Genomic DNA, 23,701 nt, shown 5'->3' with positions numbered 1-23,701 from the left:
AATGCCATTAAATGGGGTCTGTAGCCCTAATGCATGTCAAACTGGGGGTCCTTGAAATTAAAATGGTTGAGAATCACTGCTAGAGCCGTGTCTGAGATCGTGTCTCTAGAACTTGAACTGAATTGGCATTGTCATCCTGAAACGTTTTGCAAGTGAAAAGATAAATGAAATGACTAGTCAAGCCCACTCAACGCCTCAACCAGGTGGAATGGAAAAAAAAGAGATGTTTTACTGGTTGAATGAATTGAGAATTTCACCACCTCACGATCAACGGTGCACACGATAGCAGACGAAAAATGAAAAGAAAAAACTATAAATATGAGTGGCGCCCAAGGCATTGGACTTTAGAGCCAGTGTGAGATTTCATCCCCCTCCAGGCAGGGAGTTTTGTTTGAGCTTCTTTCCTGACTCTCATCCACCCCCAACCCCCCCCCCCCCCCCCCTCCCTCGCACACACTCTCGTTCCTCCATTTGATGCCGGGGCTATTGTTTTAAGCTGCAGCTGTTGTTTTTGCTGAGTGGCGAATCCCCCCATCTTTCACATCCCCCAGAGATGAAAGCCAAATCCAGGCTGTGCAAAAAAATGTAGTCCCGGAGCCCCTCATCTCAAAAAGAGACTGATCTCTTCCCAGCTCTGTGTGAGAACTACATTTCCCATGCTTTTCCTTTGATCATAGCTGAGGGGGGGGGGTTTGTGTCAGGCTTTTTGAAAGAGGGACCAGTGCTAAAAAAAAAACGCAGTTACCGAGATGGACTGGGGAAGCGAGTACATTCACAGTTTATCAGTAGCTGTTCATTGAGTGCTGTGCAGGCCCCAGTGACTCGGTTTGTTTGCCTGATTACTTAAAGGTCACTTCGCTCTGCAGGGCCCAATAGAATCATGGGTTTTTATTCTGTGCAGGGGCTCTTCTTGTCCTGTGCTCTCTGCTATAACCAAGTCGCTTAAAACACTGCCTGGTGCCCAGCAAGTTACTCATTGACAAGTCTTAAGGCTGTTCTACCACAGAATATGAAACAGATACCCAAGAAGATTTCAGAAAATATTGAGTTTAAAGCTCAAACACGATAGAGAATATGGGAACACAGGCAACCTCTTATCTTTTTGCAGCAAGTTTTCTGGTGAGAGTCTTCAGCGAGCGAATTTCAGCAACTTTATTCACCCAAATCCTATTTCTCTGCTTAACCCATTAAGACCGGGAACGCATCTGTGTCATTTTAGATTTCTTTGATCTACAAGCACTCGGTGCCGCGCTATGAGCTTGTAGATCTGCTATTTGTGAAAAATCATGAAAATGTGTGAAAATCTTTGAATATATATATATATATATATTTTAAAGCATAATTTGTAACTCAAATATTTGCTTCTATGGGGATTCTACAAATGTCTTTCAAATCCTAACAGTTTTTTGGAAAAACCTTTTCATGTCAAGGACCCCCAAAATGATACGTATTTGGCCGCGGACCCCCAGCTCAAAATATCGTTCCAGGGACCCCCAGAAGCAAAGATTCGAGTAAAACATTTTCGCCTTAAAAAATATATATATATTCAAAGATTTGCAAAAAAAAAACACGATTTTAAAAAAAAATAGCGGATGCACAAGCTCATAGCGCGGCACTCGGTGCCGCGCTATGAGCTTGTATATCTGCTATTTTTGAATAGCCAAATAAATCCAAAAATCCCCGGTCTAAAATGGGTTAAAGTTATACAAGTACGGTCCTCCCTCTGTCCAAAAAAAAATCACTGGCAGGCCTGTTTGCTTCCCCGAGATGCCCAAACATCTCCCACTCCATAATTCAAGTCCATCCTGCTCAGACTCAGGTTGAATTATTAAGCAACGTGAGCTAACAGAGTGTGAGCTGTAACAAGCTTTAGACTCAGACCACTGAGACCAGTTGACCTATACCTCATACAACATAGATAACTGGCACAAGTAATATATATATATATCTGCCAGTACTGGTGCATCATGAGTAAAAAAGAATGAAGCCGATACATAGAAAGTTCTGTAGTAGCATTATAGGAGCCGGTTCAATCGCCCCTGGGGCTGCAGTAAGTTATGTATGAATTAGATCGCTTTTTTATTTGGGACTGCACGATTATAACGTCATTAGTGTTTTAGCCCATTAAGACCTGGAACGCATCTGTGTCACTTTTTCATTTGAGCTAAAAAGCATTAATTTACACTTTGGCTATTCAAAAACAGCAGATCTACAAGCTCGTAGCGCGGCACCGAGTGCCGCGCTACGAGCTTGTAGATCTGCTGTTTTTGAAAAATCGTGAAAATGTGTGCAAATCTTTGAATATTTATTCTTTTAAAGCAAACATTTTTTTTATCTCAAATCCTTGCTTCTGGGGGTCCCTGGAACAAACTATTTTGAGATGGGGGTCGGCGGCCAAATACATATCATTTTGGGGGTCCTTGACGTGAAAAGGTTTGAGCACCACTGATATAGAAACATAGGTTTTTTCAGAATACTGTTGGGATTTAGAAGACATTTGTAGAATCGGCTTCAGGTCTTAATGATTATTATTTGAATAATTGAACATAGAACCTTGTGGTCCAAACAGTGCCTCAACTAACCCCGAATTTAGTCAGAATACCGGTGCAGTAAGACAAAATCCCAAAGCTGTGCACCGTCAAAAACATACAGTAACTAAAGTATACTTTAGTTTGTAATGGGATTTAATGAAACCAAATGAATAGGTAGAGACTATGACTATTATTTCTATCACAAATGTATTGCTAATTGCCCGCTTGCCGTTGTGTTTCCTCTCCACCAGGTCTCGTTATAACACAGACAGCAGCGCTTTACGCTCCCGGACTCACAAGAGCCCGCAATCTCAGTCTCGATCTCCTCTCGGTCGCAGGCCAAGGTGACTTTTTAAAATTATTATACGTTTAATTATTTTTTGTTTTAAATTATGATCTGTCATTCATTCTATGTTTAACTACAGAGGATCATTCGAGGACACATTTCATAATTACATCCTGTCAAAAATGTGCGTGCGTGTGCGCGTGCGTGTGCGTGTGTGTGTGTGTGTGAGTGTGTGTGTGAGTGTGTGAGAGAGTGTGAGGGGGGTGTGATGGAAGGTAGGGGGGGCGTGATAGAAGGCAGGGGATGAGGATTGAAATAAGACAAGAAAAGTAACAGTTTAATAGAGACATGACACACAGGAAGGCGAGCAGAATGCAACAAACACTCCCAAGCTCCCCATGTCGCCACTCAGGAGCACCTTGATATCTCTGTTGTTCCCGTCACACATACAAACAAAGAACAAAAAAAAACTAAAAACAACAAAGACGTCCTCTTGCTTGTTGATTTTCCCATCCCTGATGACAAAGAGTTACAGGCAAATATGTGTAATAATGCACCCATATGCACAGCAGCCATATTGCGAAGACATTCACAGGTGTTGCCAATGATACTAATGAAGGCTCTGTTCCATTCTGGCTCTGCTACACCAGTGGGTCTAAAAGTCGGGGGTCCAGGGACCCTCATGGGCTTCCAAAATGGCCCCTTACGGGTGTGTAACTCTGAGAGTGTACAAATGGAACCAAATGGACCCTTACCAGGTCGCGGAAACCGCTGTGCTACACTAAATGGAACAGAGCCTTCATTAGTATCATTGGTAACACTATCATTGTGAAGGAAGTGATAATACTGTGTGGCTGCTGTGCATAGAGCCTATTGATCAATGACCAGCGCAATCTGTGAGCATAACTAATAATAATGCGCATTCTTACTGTAGTTCGCCTGTGTGACTACATCCCACGATGCCCCCCCAGCGGTAACGCCATGACACTAATTCAACTTAGTAGTTCTGTACTTTTTCCCCCCATGTACCCTCGCGGGGTTAGCAGACAGTCCATTTGAAATGCTAGAGAAGTGCTGGCACTGTGTGGGAGAGTGAGAGACAAAAAGTGAGACACAGAGAGAGAGACAGTCAGAGAGAGAGAGAGAGAGAGAGAGCCTGACACTATTCCAGCGCTCCGAGCTTATTTGGCGCCCACGTTACCTAATGACAGCCGACAAGCTGGAGAGTTTGCTTATCACTCAGGAAACTTAACGGACACATGCCGCGGCGGCGGCAGTCGGGGCTTGGAGCGGATGGAGGACGGTTTCGGGGGCAGGCAGAGGGAAGGGGGGCGGGTGGGAAGGTACATTGGCTGGCAGCGAGCGAGGAGGAGGAGGAGGAGGAGGAGGAGGAGGGGGGGAGAGACAAAGTTTCACTTCCCTTTCCTTCGATGAAGCCCTAACTAAGCAGAAAGTAATGACATGTGAAGTTGTGCTGACGGTGGCAGCTGCGCGGAGCAGCGGCTCCCCGACCGCGCCGCTCCCCGCCCGGCACACACTCCCACAGGCCTCCTCGGTCTCCTGCGGGGGTCCCCGCCGCAATCACGGGGCGTTTGCGAGGAAGTTGTCTTATTAACGTGTCACCCCCCTCACACACCCCCTCCTCCTTTCTGTTTGTTTGTTGTTTTTTTCTTCTGGTTTGTTCTGTGTTCCTAAAAATAACCAATGCGGAAAGTTATGAATGTCGTGGTTGCGGTGGTGGTAAAAGTACTAAAATTCTTTACTTAAGTAAAAGTACCAATACTGCAATATGAAAATACTCTGTTACAAGTACAAGTTCAGAATCAATCATTTACTTGAGTAAAAGTACACAAGTATTGGCATCAAAATGTACTTGAAGTACCAAAAGTAAAAGTACTAAATATTTGAAAATAGCAGATCTACAAGCTCACAACACGTCGCGATGCGACGCGTTGTGAGCTTGTAGATCTGCTATTTTCAACTATGTATGAAACAGGGCTAAAGTGGTTAATGTATGTTTCATAATATAATAATGTATATCTGAAAAGTAACTAGTAACTAAAGTTTTGAAATCATTGTAGTGGTGTAAAAGTACAACATTTGCCTCTGAGATGTAGTGGAGTAGAAGTAAAAAGTATTGGAAATTGGAAATACTCAAGTAAAGTACAAATACCTCAAAATTGTACTTAAGTACAGTACTTAAGTAAATGTACTTAGTTACTTTCCACCACTGCCTGAGGGACGGACGGGGGGAAAAGACAGCGATGTCACCTGTCTCTCTTTGTCCTGTGCTTCTCTCTGCAGGTATGACAGCTATGAGGACTACCAGCACGAGAGGCTGAAGAGAGAGGAATACCAGAGAGACTACGAGAAGCGGGAGTTCGAGCGAGCCGAGCAGAGGGAGAGGCAAAAGCAGAAAGCAATAGTGAGTCAAAATGCTCTGGACCTCAGCACACACACACACACACACACACACACACACACACACACACACACACACACACACACACACACACACACACACACACACACACACACACACACACACACACACATCAACTTCAAGTTTGTTCAAATTAAAGGAGTTGTTCACCCAAAAAAATACTTATTTTCTATCAATTGCACGCCCCATGAAGCCTTGAATGCATGGATTTTTTTTTCTTTTTTTTTTTCGCATTCCTGAGCTATTAATTGATTGATTCCCTTCTCCTACCGGCTAATGTATCCGGTAGGAGACACAAAGTAGATTCTTTGTGTCTCCTACTGGAAATACACACGGTCATCAAATTATTGTCTTAGGAATGCCACAAAAACAAAAATAAATCCATGAAATCAAGGCTTCATGAGGGTGTGTAATTGATAGAAAATAAGTCATTTTTTGGGTGAACTCCTCATTTAAATCAATAAATAAAATAAAAAATGTTTCTTTATTGAAAATAGACAAGCTCACAACACGTTGCTTCACGACACGTTGTAGACCGGCTAATTTTTGAATAACCAAAGTATAATAGGGTCAAAGTGGTTAAACTATTCCTCATTTTGGCTTGGAACGTCCCCCCCCTCAAGGACCCCCAGGGGGTCCCCGCCCGGGCCCCACTTTGAGAGAACCTACTGGTTTATGTAACTCTGAGCGTGTAAAAAAATGGACGGATCCGCTTGGGTCCATTTTTAACACGTCCAGAGTTAAACCCTCCTCCTCGCCAAGCCGTGTGTGTGTGTGTGTGTGTGTGTGTGTGTGTGTGTGTGTGTGTGTGTGTGTGTGTGTGTGTGTGTGTGTGTGTGTGTGTGTGTGTGTGTGTGTGTGTGTGTGTGTGTGTGTGTGTGTGTGTGTGTGTGCCAGCCACACACAGTGACTTTCTGCTGAGAGGATGCATACAAAGTGACTTCCTGAATGATTCAGGCGACAGGGCCCTTCCTCCTTCCTCCTCCTCCTCCTCCTCCTCCTCCTCCTCCTCCTCGTCTCCTCGGGTTGGGTATTTTTAACATCCATGTGGTGTGGAAACGCTGTCGAGTCTTATTAATCACTCCACAAGAGATACACAATGTTAAAATAGTAAAGAAAGAAAGAGGAACTGGGAGGGCAATTGGGGAGTTAATTTTAAAAAGGGGGCGGGGGATGACTGTGTGTGTGTGTGTGTGTGTGTGTGTGTGTGTGTGTGTGTGTGTGTGTGTGTGTGTGTGTGTGTGTGTGTGTGTGTGTGTGTGTGTGTTTGTATTACTATACTTGCGAGGACCAAGTATAGTAGAATTTGAAGAAATATACATTGTGAGGACAGTTTTCCTGGTCCTCACAAGACAAATGGCTGTTTTATAGTTAAAAAGAACTTTTTAGACATACGTTTACAATTAGAAAAACATTCAGGTTAGGATTAGACAATTAGAGGTTAGGTTTAGGGATTGGAATTAGAGTTAAACATGATTTATACTTAGTTGCGCGCCAGTGTCATGCACCGAAAAACAGCCGATCTATAAGCTCACAACGCGTCGCGCTGCGACGCGTTGTGAGCTTGTAGATCTGCTGTTTTTCGGCTTTAGGTTTATGGTTAAAAATGGCAATATATATATATTTTTAAATGACATTCATAAAATGGCTGTCCGAAAGCGTTGATGTCCTCACAAGTATAGTAATACAAACGTGTGTGTGTGTGTGTGTGTGTGTGTGTGTGTGTTTGGGGGGGGGGGGGGGGCTATCACATTGAATCTGATGCAATAAATAGCATTTTTTTTTGTGCCTTCGCCATCCCCTCCGTCTCGGTGTGAAATTACTCCCGGTTTCCAACAGGGTAACCCCACTCCCACCTGCTGAGAAATGCACATGGCAAAATAATGCAATATTGCACACATGGCTTGGCGTGCATACATTTTCAGAGAGGGAAGAGGGAGACAATTATAAGCAACGAAGCCCAAGCTGTCAGCCAGGGTTTTTGCTGGCCAGGGGATGCGAACATCTCTCTCTCTCTCTCTCTCCCTCTCTCTCTATCTCTATCTCGCTGTCTCTCTATCTGACTCTCACTTTCGCTCTCTCTCACTCACTCACATGCCCACACACAGGCAGCCCTCGGGGTGCCATCACGAAAAGACCACCTATTTATCAGTCGTCAGCAACTATAAACCCCTAATTCAGCAAACACTTTTTTTTTTGTCTCAAACTGGATGTAAGCATTACAGAGTAGGCAGAGGACGAAAACAGTACATTCTTTAGTTAACCCATTAAGACCTGGAACTGTGTCATTTTTAGATTTGAGCTAAAAAGCATTATTTTTACACTTTGGGCTATTCAAAAATAGCAGATATACAAGCTCATAGCGCGGCACCGAGTGCCGCGCTACGAGCTTGTAGATCTGCTATTTTTGAAAAATCGTGAAAATGTGTGCAAATCTTTGAATATATATATATTTCTAAAGCGAACATTTTTAACTCAAATCTTTGCTTCTGGGGGTCCCTGGAACAAAATATTTTGATGGGGGTCCGCGGCCAAATACATATAATTTTGGGGGTCCTTGACATGAAAAAGATTGAGCACCACTGATATAGAAACATACGTTTTTGAGAATACTGTTGAGATTTAGGAGACATGTAGAATCGGCTTCAGGTCTCAATGGGTTAATATGTATTTTTCCGCTGCCGTTCTCTACGAGTTCCAAACAGGCCCCCAATGCGAAAGGTGAACTTTGAGCTCACAGTGTACAGGCAACTGATTTACAAGTATAAGTTACCAGTGTGGCCTCGAGACAGTGTTTGGAATTTGAACGAGTCTCGTTGGACTTACTCCAGTAATGGGCAAGTAAATGAATGAATGAATACATAAATAATACTAGTGATACAACATAGCCCCTAGGCTTTTTGCGGCATTATACGATTATATGATTAGTGCAATTAAACCACCCCAAAAACCTCTAATTGCAGCCTGGTGCAACTTGTTCCTAAATTATTCTTCTGTGACCCCCGTGTCCTCTCAGATTTGTGTCCCCCTACCTCAACCCCCCACAGCCGCCCTTAGGCCCCTGCTATTGTTTTTTAACCCATTAAGACCTGGAACTGTGTCATTTTTAGATTTGAGCTAAAAAGCATTATTTTACACTTTGGGTTATTAAAAAATAGCAGATATACAAGCTCATAGCGCGGCACCGAGTGCCGTGCTACGAGCTTGTAGATCTGCTATTTTTGAAAAATCGTGAAAATGTGTGCAAATCTTTGAATATATATATTTTTTAAAGCGAACATGTTTAACTCAAGTCTTTGCTTCTGGGGGGTCCCTGGAACTAAATATTTTAATGGGGGTCCGCGGCCAAATACATATAATTTTGGGGGTCCTTGACATGAAAAAGATTGAGCACCACTGATATAGAAACATACGTTTTTCACAATACTGTTGAGATTTAGGAGACATGTAGAATCGGCTTCAGGTCTCAATGGGTTAATGCTGCTTGTGTCAGGTTGTGAATGGCTCGTGTGTAGAATTACACTTTCTTTGTAATCATTAAAACAAAGAGAAAAAACTGAAAATTGATTAAAATCGCTGGCGTTTGATTAGCTGCAGGGATGAGGGAGGAATTGCGGTGGCTGAGACAGACACAAGGCACTTCTGAACTGCAGCTCAATCTGATAAGAGAAAGCCATTAAAAAAATAAAGTTATAGGGATGGGCAATTAACCAAAAAATGTATCGAAACCCACATTTAGAACAAACAACCGACTTAATGTCACCATGGAGGTTAATCGAGAAGCATTTTTTTTCTTTGTGCATTTTGTCTCAAGAGATTTTTTATAATTGACTAAATCGATTAGTCCGATTAACCCATTAAGACCTGAAACGCATCTGTGTCATTTTTTTATTTGAGCTAAAAAGCAATGTTTTACACTTTGGCTATTCAAAAATAGCAGATGTACAAGCTCGAGCTTGTAGATCTGCTATTTTTGAAAAATCGCGAAAATGTGTGCAAATCTTCGAATATATACATGAACAACATGAACATTTTTAACTCAAATCTGTGCTTCTGTGGGTCCCTGGAACCAAATAGTTTGAGATGGGGGTCGGCGGCCAAATACATATCATTTTGGGGGTCCTTGACATCATTTTGGGGGTCCTTTGAGCACCACTGATATAGAAACGTACGATTCTTTCAGAACACTGCTGGCATTTAGAAGACATTTGTAGAATCGTTTTCAGGTCTTAATGGGTTAACTACTTAACCCTATATTATACTAAGCTGTACAATGGTGGCATACAAAAATGTTGAAAATAGCAGAAGCTTACTACTGTAGCTATCTTGTAATCGAGAAAGAAGTTTGAAATAAACGTGATATTGATTTGAAGTCCTATTGCGCAGCCCTAACCAGTGGGTGGAAAGTAACTAAGTACATTTACTTAAGTACTGTACTTAAGTACAATTTTGAGGTATTTGTACTTTACTTGAGCATTTCCAATTTGCAATACTTTCACTTCTACTCCACTACATCTCAGAGGCAAATATTGTACTTTTACTGCACTACAATTATTTGAAAACTTTAGTTACTAGTTACTTTTCAGATATAAATTATGATATAATGAAACATACATTAACCACTTTAAACCTATTTTAAACATAGGCTATTTTCAGACATTTTTGTACTTTTACTTTTGGTACTTTAAGTACATTTTGATGCCAATACTTCTGTACTTTTACTCAAGTAAATTTAGAATTCCGGACTTTTACTTGTAACAGAGTACTTTTACAGTGCAGTATCGATACTTTTACTTAAGTAAAACATTTGAGTACTTTTTCCACCACTGGCCCTAACAGAGGAACACAAAAAAGAAGGACGGAGAAGTTTCCCAGAAGGCCGGCCGGGGTCTACAGTATATAGCCAAAGCACTGAGAGGATCAAGACCAATTAATTTGGCCGCGGTGGGGCTAGGTGGGGTAAAAAGAAGACTGACTCTGCCTTTTATGCTCCCTGCTTCATCGTGTTGCTTTTCTCTCCTTTGTTTTAACGAGCAGGAGGAGAGACGGGTGGTGTACGTGGGGAGGCTGAGGTCCGACAGCACGCGGACGGAGCTGAAGCGCCGCTTTGAAGTCTTCGGCGAGATCGAAGACTGTACCGTGAACCTGAGGGATGACGGGTAAGGAAGGCCCCATGGGACGACTGTGTGTGTGTGTGTGTGTGTGTGTGTGTGTGTGTGTGTGTGTGTGTGTGTGCGTGCGTGCGTGCGTGCGTGCGTGCGTGCGCGCGCGCGCGTGTAAAAGTACCAATACTTCAATGTAGAAGTACTCTGTTACAAGTAAAAATCCGGAATTCAAAATTTACTTGAGCAACAGTACAAAAGTATTGGTCTCAAAATGTACTTAAAGTACCAAAAGTAAAAGTACTAAAATGTTTGAAAATAGCAGATCTACAAGCTCACAACGCGTCGCGATGCGAGGCGTTGTGAGCTTGTAGATCTGCTATTTTCAAATAGCCTCGGTATAAAATAGGGACTCAGTGGTTAATATATGTTTTATTAATAATTTACATCTGCAAAGTGACTAGTCACTAAAGTTTTCAAATAATTGTAGTGGAGTAAAAAATACAATATTTGCCCCTGAGATAGTAGTGGAGTAGAAGTAAAAGTATAAAAAAATTGAAATACTCCAGTAAAGTAAAAATGCCTCAACATTTTACTTAAGTACAGTACCTGAGTACATGTACCTAGTTACTTTTACACCACTGGTGTGTGTGGGTATGTGTATTATGTTTCAATGTGTGTGTGTGTGTGTGTGTGTGTGTGTGTGTGTGTGTGTGTGTGTGTGTGTGTGTGTGCGCGCGTGCGTGCGTGCATCTGCATGGCAGCTAGGGATGGGGACCTGTATTCATTTATAGCTCATAGTTTTTTGGCCTTTTAATCTCACCCTCTGGGTAACAAGCAACACAGAAAGAGATCTTTCAGTCTTAATTGCTGAACCAAGTGTCAAAGCAAAGGCAAAGTGCTACTAGCGTGTGAGTCACACAACACGGAGCCTTTGCATTCCATTTCTGCCCCTCTTCATCCCCAAAGAGATACACTTCTATTGATTTTGTCTTTTGCATATAAATAGCACAGTCAGGATGGGAAAAAAACATACGCACACACACACACACACACACGTTTGTATTACTATACTTGTGAGGACATCAACGCTTTAGGACAGCCATTTTATGAATGTCATTTAAAAAATATATATATTTTGCCATTTTTAACCGTAAGCCTAAAGCCGAAAAACAGCATATCTACAAGCCCACAACGCGTCGCGCTGCGACGCGTTGTGAGCTTATAGATCGGCTGTTTTTCGGTGCATGACACTGGCGCGCAAACTAAGTATAAATCATGTTTAATTCTAAATCCAATCCCTAAACCATAACCTCTAAATGTCTAATCCTAACCTGAATGTTTTTCAAATTGAAAAGGTATCTCTAAAAATGTTTTTTTTAAAACTATAAAACAAACATTTGTCTCGTGAGGACCAGGAAAACGGTCCTCACAATGTTTCTTCAAATTCTACAATACGTGGTCCTCGCAAGTATAGTAATACAAACACACCACACCACACACACACACACACACACACACACCACACCACACCACACCACACCACACCACACCACACCACACCACACACACACACACACACCACACCACACACACCGCCCTCCACTGCGCCGCCCCGCCCCGCTCTGACGTTTCGTTTTCTATTCCTGAACCTCAGGGACAACTTTGGCTTCATCACCTACCGTTACACGTGCGACGCCTTCGCCGCCCTTGAGAACGGACACACCTTGCGCCGGGCAAACGAGCCGCAGTTCGAGATGTGCTTCGGCGGACAAAAGCAGTTCTGCAAATCGAATTACACAGACTTGGGTAAGTGCAGCTTCGTTTATTTATTTACCCCCCCCCCGCCCGGCCCGGCCCGGCCCGCTCTCTCTCTCTCTCTCCCAAAACACACACGCACGCACACGCACACACGCACACGGACACACGCACACGTACACGCACACACACCCTGGAGTTATCAGTATTTACGAGGCTCTTGCTGCTGCTTATGCTGTGGGGGGGGGGGGGGTCGGTGTGGTGCGGATAGGGTAGTGTTACCAGATTCTTTGAGAGAAACAAGCAACCGGGTCTAGGAAAACCAGCCCAAAAGAAGCGACTATGGGGCCACACGAGCACTTTAACATATACATCAGCTATTTTTCAAATAAAATCTTGCGGGGAAATTATAACAAGCAGATCTGGCAACCCTGGCGGAGGGGCATCAAAGGGGAAGAGAAAGGGGGGGGGGGGTAGAAAGGGGGGAGAAAAAAAGAAGAGGCTTGAGTAATGCTTTTAGATTCCAAAGAGCACATCTTTATGTACCAGCTACTACATGGCCGGTGTGCCTGGGAAGAGATGCACAGAGGGGGCAAACAGAGTTCAGGGGTGATGCCGTGAGCATGCCCACAAGCCAAGCGCACACAACAACAACGTCCTCCTCCCTCCCCCCCCCACCCACCCCCACCCACCCCCCCACCCCTCAGCGCCTTTGGAGGGTTGCGGCTGCACTGCCGCGTCTCCAGGAATAGAAGGCCGATTCCATTACTGCGTCATCCCTACTTTGTCAATATGAGAGGTACTTAACCCATTAAGACCTGGTATCTGTGTCATTTTTAGATTTGAGCTAAAAAGCATTATTTTACACTTTGGGCTATTCAAAAATAGCAGATCAACAAGCTCATAGCGCGGCACAGAGTGCCGCGCTATGAGCTTGTAGATCTGCTATTTTTGAAAAATCGTGAAAATGTGTGCAAATCTTTGAATATATATATTTTTAAAGCGAACATTTTTAACTCAAATCTTTGTTTCTGGGGGTCCCTGGGACAATTTTTTTAAATTGGGGTCCATGGCCAAATACATATAATTTTGGGGGTCCTTGACATGAAAAAGATTGAGCACCACTGATATAGAAACATACGTTTTTCAGAAAACTGTTGAGATTTAGGAGACATGTAGAATCGGCTTCAGGTCTCAATGGGTTAAAAGCATGTGCACCGTTGTTTGGATATCCTACACGAGGTGTACTTTTTCATGCGCTTGCGCGTGTGTGCGTGTGCGCGTGTGCGCGCACGGGTCAGTTGAACTGAATGGAAAGGAGGAAGGGGGGATAGAGAGGAATAAATGAACTTGGGAAGGACAGGAGGTATGGAGAAGAGGTGAGGCGGGGGGGGGGGGGGGGGGGTAGGTGGGGGGTCGAAGAAGGAGTGGAAAAGGTGGCAGCCCCAAGGTTAAGTCCCCGGCGGGCCCCCACCCCACCCACCCCTCCTCTCATCCGGAGTCGAAGCTCCATCTGTTGCCAGCTGTTGCGATGCTCAAACAAGGCAGGACCTTGGCGTTGGCCCTGCCTATCATCTGCACAGAGGGATGGGCTATAAAAGGGAGAATGTTTGTGCCTAGGTGTACATATATGCATATTTCTGGGAATATGCCTGTGTGTGCGCGCGTGTGTGTGTGTGTGTGTGTGTGTGTGTGTGTGTGTGTGTGTGTGCGCAGGATTGATATCTGGTTGTCAACATATTTTTTAAAGATTTTTCAAAAATAGCAGATCTACAAGCTCGTAGCGCGGCACCGAGTGCCGCGCTACGAGCTTGTAGATCTGCTATTTTTGAAAAATCTAGCCAAAGACATCTAAAGTGACACAGATGCGTTCCAGGTATCAATGGGTTAACATTTTCAATCGGGGAACGCATCTACAAATGTCTTCTGAATCCTAACAGGTTTCTTGAAAAACGTATGTTTCTATATCAGCGGTGCTCAAACTTTTTCATGTCAAGGACCCCCAAAATTATATGTGTTTTGCTGCGGACCCCCATCTCAAAATATTTAGTTCCAGGGACCCACAGAAGCAAAGATTTGAGTTACAAATATATATATATATACACAAATTTTCACGATGAAAAAAAATAGCCAAAGTATAAAATAATGGTCATATCTAAAATCTAAAAATGTCACAGATGCGTTCCCGGATCGAATGGGTTAAATGTGAACTAATTGATTCACCTCTGAGTGTGTAAGCAGCCAACGTGTGCGCAAGCAGGCTTACATGTACTGTATGTGTAAATGGAGATCTTTTTTTTTTTTTAAATACAAAAACTTTCCAACCTCTCTACCATGCACACAGGTCTCAGACAGTGCTTTAAAAGGATACAGCTATAGGCCTGGCTCTGACGCATTTGATAAATAATTCAAGCTATCGATGAAATCAAAGCTACCATACATGATGCCCCATTTTGGACGAGAGCAGAACATAGTGTTTTTTTTCCACTGTATACGTAGCGCTATCATATGCTTGGACGAGATACTTGAGTAGCTTTGTTCAAACTGCGGGAGTGGGCTGTCCATTAACCCATTTAGACCGGGGAAGAATCGGTGTCATTTTTAGATTTCTTTGGGCTATTCAAAAATAGCAGATCTACAAGCTCATAGCGCGGCACCGAGTGCTTATAGATCTGCATTTTTTTTTAAACCGAGATTTTTTTGCAAATCTTTGAATATATGCATTTTTAAAGAGAACATTTTTAACTCAAATCTTTGCTTCTGGGGAATTCTACAAATGTCTTCTAAATCCTAACAGTTTTTTGAAAAACGTGTGTTTTTATATCAGTGGTTCTCAAACTTTTTCATGTCAAGGACCCCCAAAATGATATGTATTTGGCCGCGGACCCCCATCTCAAAATATTTTGTTCCAGGGACCCCCCCCGGAAGCAAAGATTTGAATTACAAATGTTCGCTTTAAAAATATATATTTTCAAAGATTTGCTCAAATTTTCAAGATTTTCCAAAAAATAGCAGATCTACAAGCTTGTATATCTGCTGTTTTTGAATAGCCCAAATAAATACTTAAAATGACACAGATGCGTTCCCGGTCTTAATGGGTTAAGTCAGATGTTGCACGGCCACAAAAAGATCATCCACTCCATTTGATGATGGGAGGCTAAGAGAGATATTGACTCCTTGCAGAGGTATAGTCGGCTTTCAACTTGACATTTATTTACCAACAATAAGTGAGGTCATGAATGTATAATGGAGGGGGTCAGCGGGTCGCCTGAAAGAGAGAGAGAAAGCATTTTCCTCGAGAAACGAAGAGGTTATTATACACTTTTCAAAAGCATTGAGCATGAAGCCTATGGCGTTTTTTTTCCGAGAGGAACGTGATGTGAAGCACACACACGTATGTATGTATGCACGCACGCAAGCGTCCACGTACGCACGCGTGCACACACACACACACACACGCGCGCGTGTAGAAACATTTGCTAATCCAAGAGCCTTGAGGACAGACATTGCCCCGAGATTGACTGATCTGTCTTGTCCTAGGAATAAAAAAGACCTTCATTCGACTGGGCTCTTTGTCAGGATTGGTCTATTTTTGGTTTGCCCTGTGCTGATGGCAGAGGATAAAGAGCAGGAGTAAAACACACTGTTAAAGGGAAGGACGTCCATAATGGCGTGCCATCCAGGCCTCACAACCTCCTCTCCTCAATCTCCCTTTTTTTTCTCCTTTTTTTTCTTACCCCCTCCGTTGTTTTCTGAGACACTGTCCATTAGTTTTAAGTAGTGCGCCGGGGTATTTTTCATCCCTCAAGGTGCGCGCCGTGACACAATCCACCCGTCGGCCATAGTATTAGATCACACCCAGCCCGTCTACCCCCAGCCGCCATGGTCACTCCCATTTCTCAAAGCTCTCTCTCTCTCTCTCTGAGTGTGTGCCGCTCGGCCCCTGTGGGGGCTCCATTTGAGAAGCTGTCTGCCACCGAGAGATAAGACGCTCTTTATTTATTATCTCATCCGCCAAATCAAAATATATGGCTCTGCTTTGGGTGTGTTTTTGTTTAGTGTTGTTTTTTTTTGGTGAATTTAACTTTTTATTCTATAGCCCCTCTCGCGTTTGAATCCGGTGGCATCGCTTAAACCACTTAAGCCATTAAGACCTGGAACGCATCTGTGTCACTTCTTGATTTGAGCAAAAAAAAAGCATTATTTTACACTTTGGCTATTCAAAAATAGCAGATCTACAAGCTCGTAGCGCGGCACCGAGTGCCGCGCTACGAGCTTGTAGATCTGCTATTTTTGAAAAATCGTGAAAATGTGAAAATCTTTCAATATATATATTATATATTCTTTTAAAGCAATCTTTTTTTACTCAAATCTTTGCTTCTGGGGGTATTTTGAGATGGGGGTCGGCGGCCAAACACATATCATTTTGGGGGTCCTTGACATGAAAAAGTTTGAGCACCACCACTGATAGAAACATACGTTTTTTTCAGAATACTGTTGGGATTTAGAAGACATTTGTAGAATCAGAACCTCAGGCCTTAATGGGTTAATCCTAATATACTTCAATTGTCCGGGTTCCCCCAGGGGTCCGTACTTGGTCCCCTCCTTTTTTCCCTCTACACCAAATGTGTAAACATCGTAAACAAGGAAAGTGGCAACTGTGTGTTTTATTCTGGCTGAGGAACTGCCTCCCTCACATCTATCCTGTCACAGCAGTCTCCATTGTACCTTGCCCATTATAGTAGAGATTTTAACGATTTTAATAGTTTTGACCAGGAACGCGGTCATTTTCTTAATCCGATTGTCTTTCGGGCATGCAGTTCAGTGCATCAGACAACTGCCGAGAATAGACCAGGATCAGGAGGATCACTTTGTACTGCAGTATAGGCTACAGATGATTGAGTCACAGCAGTGAAAAACGCAGCGCATTCTACGACCACTGATCTTCTCTGTCAAACACACAATTTCACATGACACAATGGACACGGAGGAACAAGCTCCCCCCCCCTTTGATGTGCATTTGACAGAAGAAAAAAAGGAAGAAAAAAAAACGCCTGCCTCGTTCAACAAACACTTAACCCATTAAGACCTGGAACGCATCTGTGTTACTTTTTCATTTGAGCATTATTTTACACTTTGGCTATATAAAAATAGCAGATGTACAAGCTCATAGCGCGGCACCGAGTGCCGCGCTATGAGCTTGCAGATCAGCTATTTTTTTTTAAATCGTGAAAATGTGTTTAAATCTTTGAATGCATATTGTTTAAAGCGAACATTTTTAACTCTATTCTTTGCTGCTGGGGGTCTCTGGAACAAAATACTTCGAGATGGGGGTCGGCGGCCAAATACATATAATTTTGGGTGGTCCTTGACATGAAAAAGTTTCACCACCGCTGATATAGAAACATACGTTTTTTTTTCAGAATACTGTTAGGATTTAGAAGACATTTGCAGAATTGGCTTCAGGTGTCAATCCGTTAACCACCCGCAATCTTCTTTTCTTTCTCAGACTCCCATTCGGATGACTTTGATCCAGCCTCCACTAAAAGCAAGTACGACTCCATGGATTTTGACAGCTTGCTGAGGGAGGCCCAGCGCAGCCTGAGAAGGTAACATGTTCTGCGGCTCTCCTGCTGTCTTGTCTACAAAAAGAGGGACTTCTCCTGACCTCAATTACAGTCTCTCACTCTTTTTTTTTTGTTGTTGTTGAGACTACCAGAAGTTTTACACTCTATGTCAGAGAGTATACTGTACGAAGAATAAAGAATCTATAGACTTTATATATCTATATAAATATATAAATATATATCTATATATGAATATATCAAAAGCAAAGTTTACATGAACATAACCGTAGCTGCTGAAGAAGCTGGGATAAAGAGACACTTGTATGCTGGGGGGAAAAAGCCAGTTGAATCATCCAGAACACCTGCACAAGATTCGGTGCACATCTACTGCTGTACAATGGTCAGTGACAAAATACAAACCTTCATGAGAATATTTATTTCTCCAAAGCACTACATTACCCACAATTCTTTGAGGGACAAAAAAAAATGTGCAGCTTGTTCAGTCAGTTTATTTCTTTTTTGTTTGTTTGTTTGTTTTCTCTTCCTTTTGTTGTTGATTGTCTTTATTTTTTTAATCTGGTGTTTGGATGTGGTGTTACATTACAAAGTATATAGGGGGGAAAAAGGTATCTTGAATGCTCAAGGTAACATTGCTGTCTATGTTTTGAGGAAAAAATGTAGCCCGCCATTTACAGATACTATAAGAAAAAAAAGGAATATTTTTATTTTGTGTACATATCGGACAAAGTTCTTTATTTGTTACAGCTATGCACTGTAAAACACAGCCTTTTTTTAAACGAGAAAGGCGATTTCTTAATTCAGAATGTCGATCTGTAGAAATGACAATAATGTAAGACAATATTGTACACCTACACAATGTTTAAAAGACATGACATGATTGTAAAAAAAAAAAAAAAAAAAAAAGGAAAAAAAAAAAAACACATCGAAGACATTTGCCCCGAAACCTGTTGGATTTGCTCATTTTGAGGGAGCATGTGAACAACTGTCCTTTTTTTAAGAGTTATTTTGTTTGGGCGGGGGGGGAAAGTCAACCATGTATAGTTTTCTCTGTTTATAAAAGTTTCTCAATCAGTGTTTTTTCCTTATACAACCAGTGTACAATACATTTCTAACATGTTTTTCATTATTGTAAAGAAAACAAGACAAGAACACCTTTTTTTTAAATTAATTTCTTTAACAATCAGTATATGTATAATTCGGTTTGATTTCAGTGCTTTTCATGGTTCTTGCTTTTAATTTCCGTCTCAGTGAGAACTACTGCATTTAAATATTTTTCAATCAGGACGAAATCACACACGCACACGCACACACACACACACACACACACACACACACACACACACACACACACACACACACACATATTTATCTATTTATTTTAATGTTCGAATCTCAACTATTTATGGGCTCCATCTCACAAATGGCGAACCTCACAGAATTTATTATTATTATTATTATTATTTGCTATTTATGTTGTTCTTTGATTTGTGTTATTTAACGTTCGATCACTGGGTAGGTAGGGTGTACAAAAAAATGAAACCGTTTGGTGGGGTGGTGAATATTACTTTCTATGCCTTTCAGAAACAATCAGAACATCCAACTAATCGCTCCCGCTGTCAGTCAGCCCCTCTTGAGATATGCTGCTCATCATTCTAGTGATTTCTGTCTCCACAACAGCACTTCACAGCTATAAATCAGATCTCAGATCTGCAGTGCGCCATTGCTTTCTTTCCTTTCACCGTGGTAGAATACATGAAGCAATAAAATGATTTTTGCAGGAATTTTGTTGTAACCACTGTAAACACATGCTGTGTCAACACACACACACACACACACACACACACACACACACACACACACACACACACACACACACACACACACACACACACACACACGCTTGATTATGTGAATGCCAAACAAAAGTTTACAATTTTCCTTTAACTGAATTTTTTTAAAGATCTTGTATTTGATGTTCAAATATACATATATAGTATATGCCGTATATTAAATATACTATATATGTATACAGATGATGATAATGAAAACTACTAATGACATTATTCACAGTTAATTACAAGATGATTAATGATAATATAAATGAAAGAAAAAAGTATATAAAAAGCAATAAATTATTTTTCAGAGTTGTATTTTAGCTCCTGTTGTTGTGTGTGGTTTGGACGTGACCCATTACCCAGTCGCTGAATAGCTAGAGTGGACTCTATCTTCATTCCCCGTGCGTTTGCCATCTCTCCGTCATGATATAACCCCCTTTGTGGTATACAGTCCGTTGACCTTTGATAAACATTAACATGTAACTGAGTCACAAACAGTACAGTATGTAAGTGTACCCCCCCCACCTCCCTCCCATCCACAACACCTTGTGACATGCTGAGCCAAGTGTAACTGACTCTTACCCCCGATCTATGTGTAAAATTGTATAGAGTTGACTTTTTGGTACCAAAACGTTTGTTGTGTGTAGTGCATGGCTATTTAAGGGGATGACAAGTATCACAGTATAGAGCACACACCACACACCACCACCTATGGATATCTGCTAGTGGTGGGAAAAAACGTTCCATTTCAGTGAACGAACGATTTCGTTCACGTTCGCGGCGATGATTCGTTCAAACGATTCGTTCGCGTTCTCGTTCAGTAGCGCTGTTTTCTAGTGTTCAAAATGTACTCGAGTAAAAGTACAAAAGTATTGGCATCAAAATATACTTAAAGTACCAAAAGTAAAAGTGCTAACATATTTGAAAATAGCAGATCTACAAGCTCACAACGCGTCACGATGCGACGCGTTGTGAGCTTGTAGATCGGCTATTTTCAAACAGCCTAGGTATAAAATGGGGCGCGTGAACATAGCAGTTTCAGAAAGTGAACGAGCTCGTTCACTAGTTCTTTTTAACGAATCGATCATAAACGACACATCACTAAATATCTGGCTTCTCCACTGTCTGAGCGGCGCAGCGCAGGTCTTTGGTTGACATTCTATAAAGCCGAGGGGAAAAAAGTACTCCACGATATATCGCATGTGGCACCACTTTCCATTATCCCCACTCCCTCCTCCCTCCCTCCTCCTCCTCCTCCTCCTTACTGCCTACACCAGTCCAGATATCGCACGGCAAACCATCAACGTGACATAAAAGGTAACCTTGTGGGTTTCTGGTTCAATTAATATCCCGTTTCTTGTGCGAAGCCCAAGTAATGAGAGAACCGGTTTCCCATCAAGAGAGAAAGGAGAAACCTTTTTGTAGGAAAAAAGCTTTTGCTGATCAGAGTCTACCTTTGATGGAGTTTGACGGCGGGGATGAGAAACTGGCTCGTTTTCATGATGCAAAGAGGCACAAAAAAGAAAGAAATAATCAGTGTGTAGAAGGAGATCTTTTTTTTTTTGTTCTACCTGTGTTTTCGACATTGTTTCCTGTCTTGCCCCCCACCCCCACACACCCCCCCTCCTCTTTCTCTGCTGTCTGTGTAGCGTTTGGGTAATGGCGTCATGTCCCATTTGATAGATGTGGCTTTAATCATTGTAATAAGAAACCGCTTTGTAAATCGCCCTAGAGTAGCAATATATGACATCTTATGGTTCAAAATTTCAAACTGTGCCGGACTTTTTAAACGATGTGACCTATGGAACATTTTGCCACTGCTTAAACGTTTGTTGGGTGATCATGTTTCTTTTGGGAGGACAATAATGTGTGAGTGCGTGAGCCAGTGTGTGTGTGTGTGTGTGTGTATGTGGAAGTTTGTCTTTTTAGGTGAGTATGTGTGTGTTTTTGGGAGGAGGGGTTGGGGGGGGTGTTGCTTTGGGTTGCTAAATGTTTCTGTCCACGTTGCCTTTCTGCCAAGTCCTTACCAATGCCTTCGTGGTTCTACCTATTGTATGACTTTCTTGTGAATTTTATTTTTTATGTGCAATTCTCATCAGCCTCACCATGCCAATAAAGGGTAAACGTGTTTGAAAGAAATTCACCAGGACCTGTTCTTCTTTCATTAGCCTCTTTTACTGTCTTCTTCTTCTCCTGCGGTATAAAGTGAATGCCATTCTTTCATCAAGCTGATTTGCCTTTTTCGGCCCGCACTACAGACTGATTATGGCAGTCTGCCCTTGCACTAAAATGTCTCATCATTGGAACCTTTTAAATGGACAGTATAGGATTGGAATTATGGGCCCGGACCGCCGGCCTAGCGGTCCGTCCGGGCACTTATAGGCTCTAATGTAGAGTGTAATGTAGGTTCGAGTCCGACGATCTTTGCTGCATGTCTCTCCCCAATTATCTCTCCCCGTTTCCTGTCCATCTCCACTTAGACTATCAATAAAGGCAAAAAAGCCCCCAAAAATATATATATAAAAAGGATTGGAATTATGGAAATATACAGTAGGTGAAATGTGAATCTGCTACAGATCTAATATCATCTTCTATGATCACTTTACCCTCATGCCGGCATAATGTGTGGAATAGAAAAATGTCTGGAAATGCAGAATGACACCCGCCCCGTTCTTTCTTAGCACCCCCATCTCTCTCTCTCTCTCTCTCTCTCTCTCTCCCTCCAAGTTTGGCACTTATTAAAGAAACTCAGCTTAATTCGGCAGAACTTCCCTCTTTGATATTCATATCACCTGGGAGGAGGAGAACACTGTAGTCTTTGTCTCTGTGTCCACAACTTGACTCCACACCATGAGTCTGCTGCAAGTTAATTAAAAAAAGTTGAGGGGAACAAATTCATTAATGCAAACGGAGTGCTATAGTGACTCGATGTGAGGCTTGATATGCAGTGGCGCCTCATTATGACTCAACCCCCCCCCCCCCCCCCCCCCCCGCAGCCAGGGGAGCTGGTCTCACACTGGGAGACTCTCCAGTGTAACCGTTTTTTTTTTTTCCTCCAACTGGTGGAAAGAGAAATATGGGAAGAATGTGCATTAAACTTTAAGGCTGGGGGTCTGATTGTGTTTTTTTTATTGAGGCTGCCGTTTAGCCCCAGAGAAGAGAGAGAGTGTCAGGCTTTCATTTCGGCTCGGCCACGGCGCGCCAGCAGGAGGTCTCACTCTGCTTGCCCTTTCCTCCACAGAATGAAACCGTCGCTGGAAAACCTCCCCCCCCCTCCCCCCCTCCTTTCCAACACGATAAAATGGCTGTTTTTTATCTGTTATGTGTGCTTTTTTGTTTGTTATTAAACAGTAAGATAAGCAGCTATCTATAGTGGTTGGGAAGTAAGTGGTAGCCTAGGAGATAATAATGGGGATTGATGGGGTTGGTTGGTCTCTCTATGGGACGGAGATTTGAGATGCGGTTGCCGAGATTTGTGTGACCGTCGTTTTATTTGGGCGCTTTGGAACAGGTAGTTCCATTGTCTCATCTCCGCCGACACTCTCTCTCGGAAAACACATCGGGCGAGTTGGACTGGAGGAGACGACCTAATCGTCGCGACAGTTTGGTCTTTGTCTCCCTGAATGTGATATTATCTGTTGAAATCTAAGAGGAAACCATTTCATCATGTTAGATAGCAAAAAAAACATTGAAAGCACTTTGCAAGTCACAACCCTAATAGAAGATTTTTTTTCTCCCCCAGCCCAGGTGCCTTGGCAGGCATTGCCAAATACGGGCATCCACCTTTTTCTGCTCATGTTTCTTTGAGTTTACCTCCCTTGGTATCCTGAACGCAGGTTAGGGTGTGGGGAGGAAAAATGCACCCTTCGATAATAAGATTAGACTAAGACTAGTTAATTAAAGCCTGTGGGGTGGAACGTGAGCAATAGTACCGGTAATTCATCAAGAGTTACGCGTGATTGCAAGAGAAAAAAAATCCAGTTGGTGAAGAGGGTTAATTTTAACCCTCTTACTTGGCATGCAGGTTAACCAAGGCAGGCTATATAGACCCCTTAACAGACGACGTCACACTGATAAGAAACATGCGTGCAACCAGTATGCGCGCAATGAAACCCATTCTGTCAGGTCTCGCTAGGACGCGCCTTACTAGCCAACACA

The 23,701-nt window shown here is 42.5% G+C and overlaps 1 protein-coding gene across 3 annotated transcripts in view; it reads left to right on the top strand.

The window, feature by feature from the left end:
- Positions 1 to 20,436, top strand: part of ppargc1a (peroxisome proliferator-activated receptor gamma, coactivator 1 alpha) — a 73,092-nt gene extending 52,656 nt beyond the window's left edge. For all 3 annotated transcript variants that reach the window (XM_084042195.1, XM_084042196.1, XM_084042194.1), the window contains exons 9-13: positions 2,783 to 2,875; positions 5,122 to 5,242; positions 10,298 to 10,419; positions 12,020 to 12,171; positions 17,630 to 20,436. In XM_084042195.1, coding sequence (XP_083898321.1) covers positions 2,783 to 2,875; positions 5,122 to 5,242; positions 10,298 to 10,419; positions 12,020 to 12,171; positions 17,630 to 17,733 — 592 coding nt within the window. In that variant the 3' untranslated portion in view covers positions 17,734 to 20,436. The remainder of the gene's footprint in view (positions 1 to 2,782; positions 2,876 to 5,121; positions 5,243 to 10,297; positions 10,420 to 12,019; positions 12,172 to 17,629) is intronic.
- The last annotated feature ends 3,265 nt before the right edge of the window (positions 20,437 to 23,701 follow it).

This window comes from Gymnoscopelus microlampas, assembly GCF_963454915.1.
Source record: "Gymnoscopelus microlampas genome assembly, chromosome: 19".
Taxonomy (NCBI): Eukaryota; Metazoa; Chordata; class Actinopteri; order Myctophiformes; family Myctophidae; genus Gymnoscopelus; species Gymnoscopelus microlampas.
The sequence above is the reverse complement of the archived record's forward strand: the minus strand, read 5'-3'. Positions and strand labels throughout refer to the sequence as shown.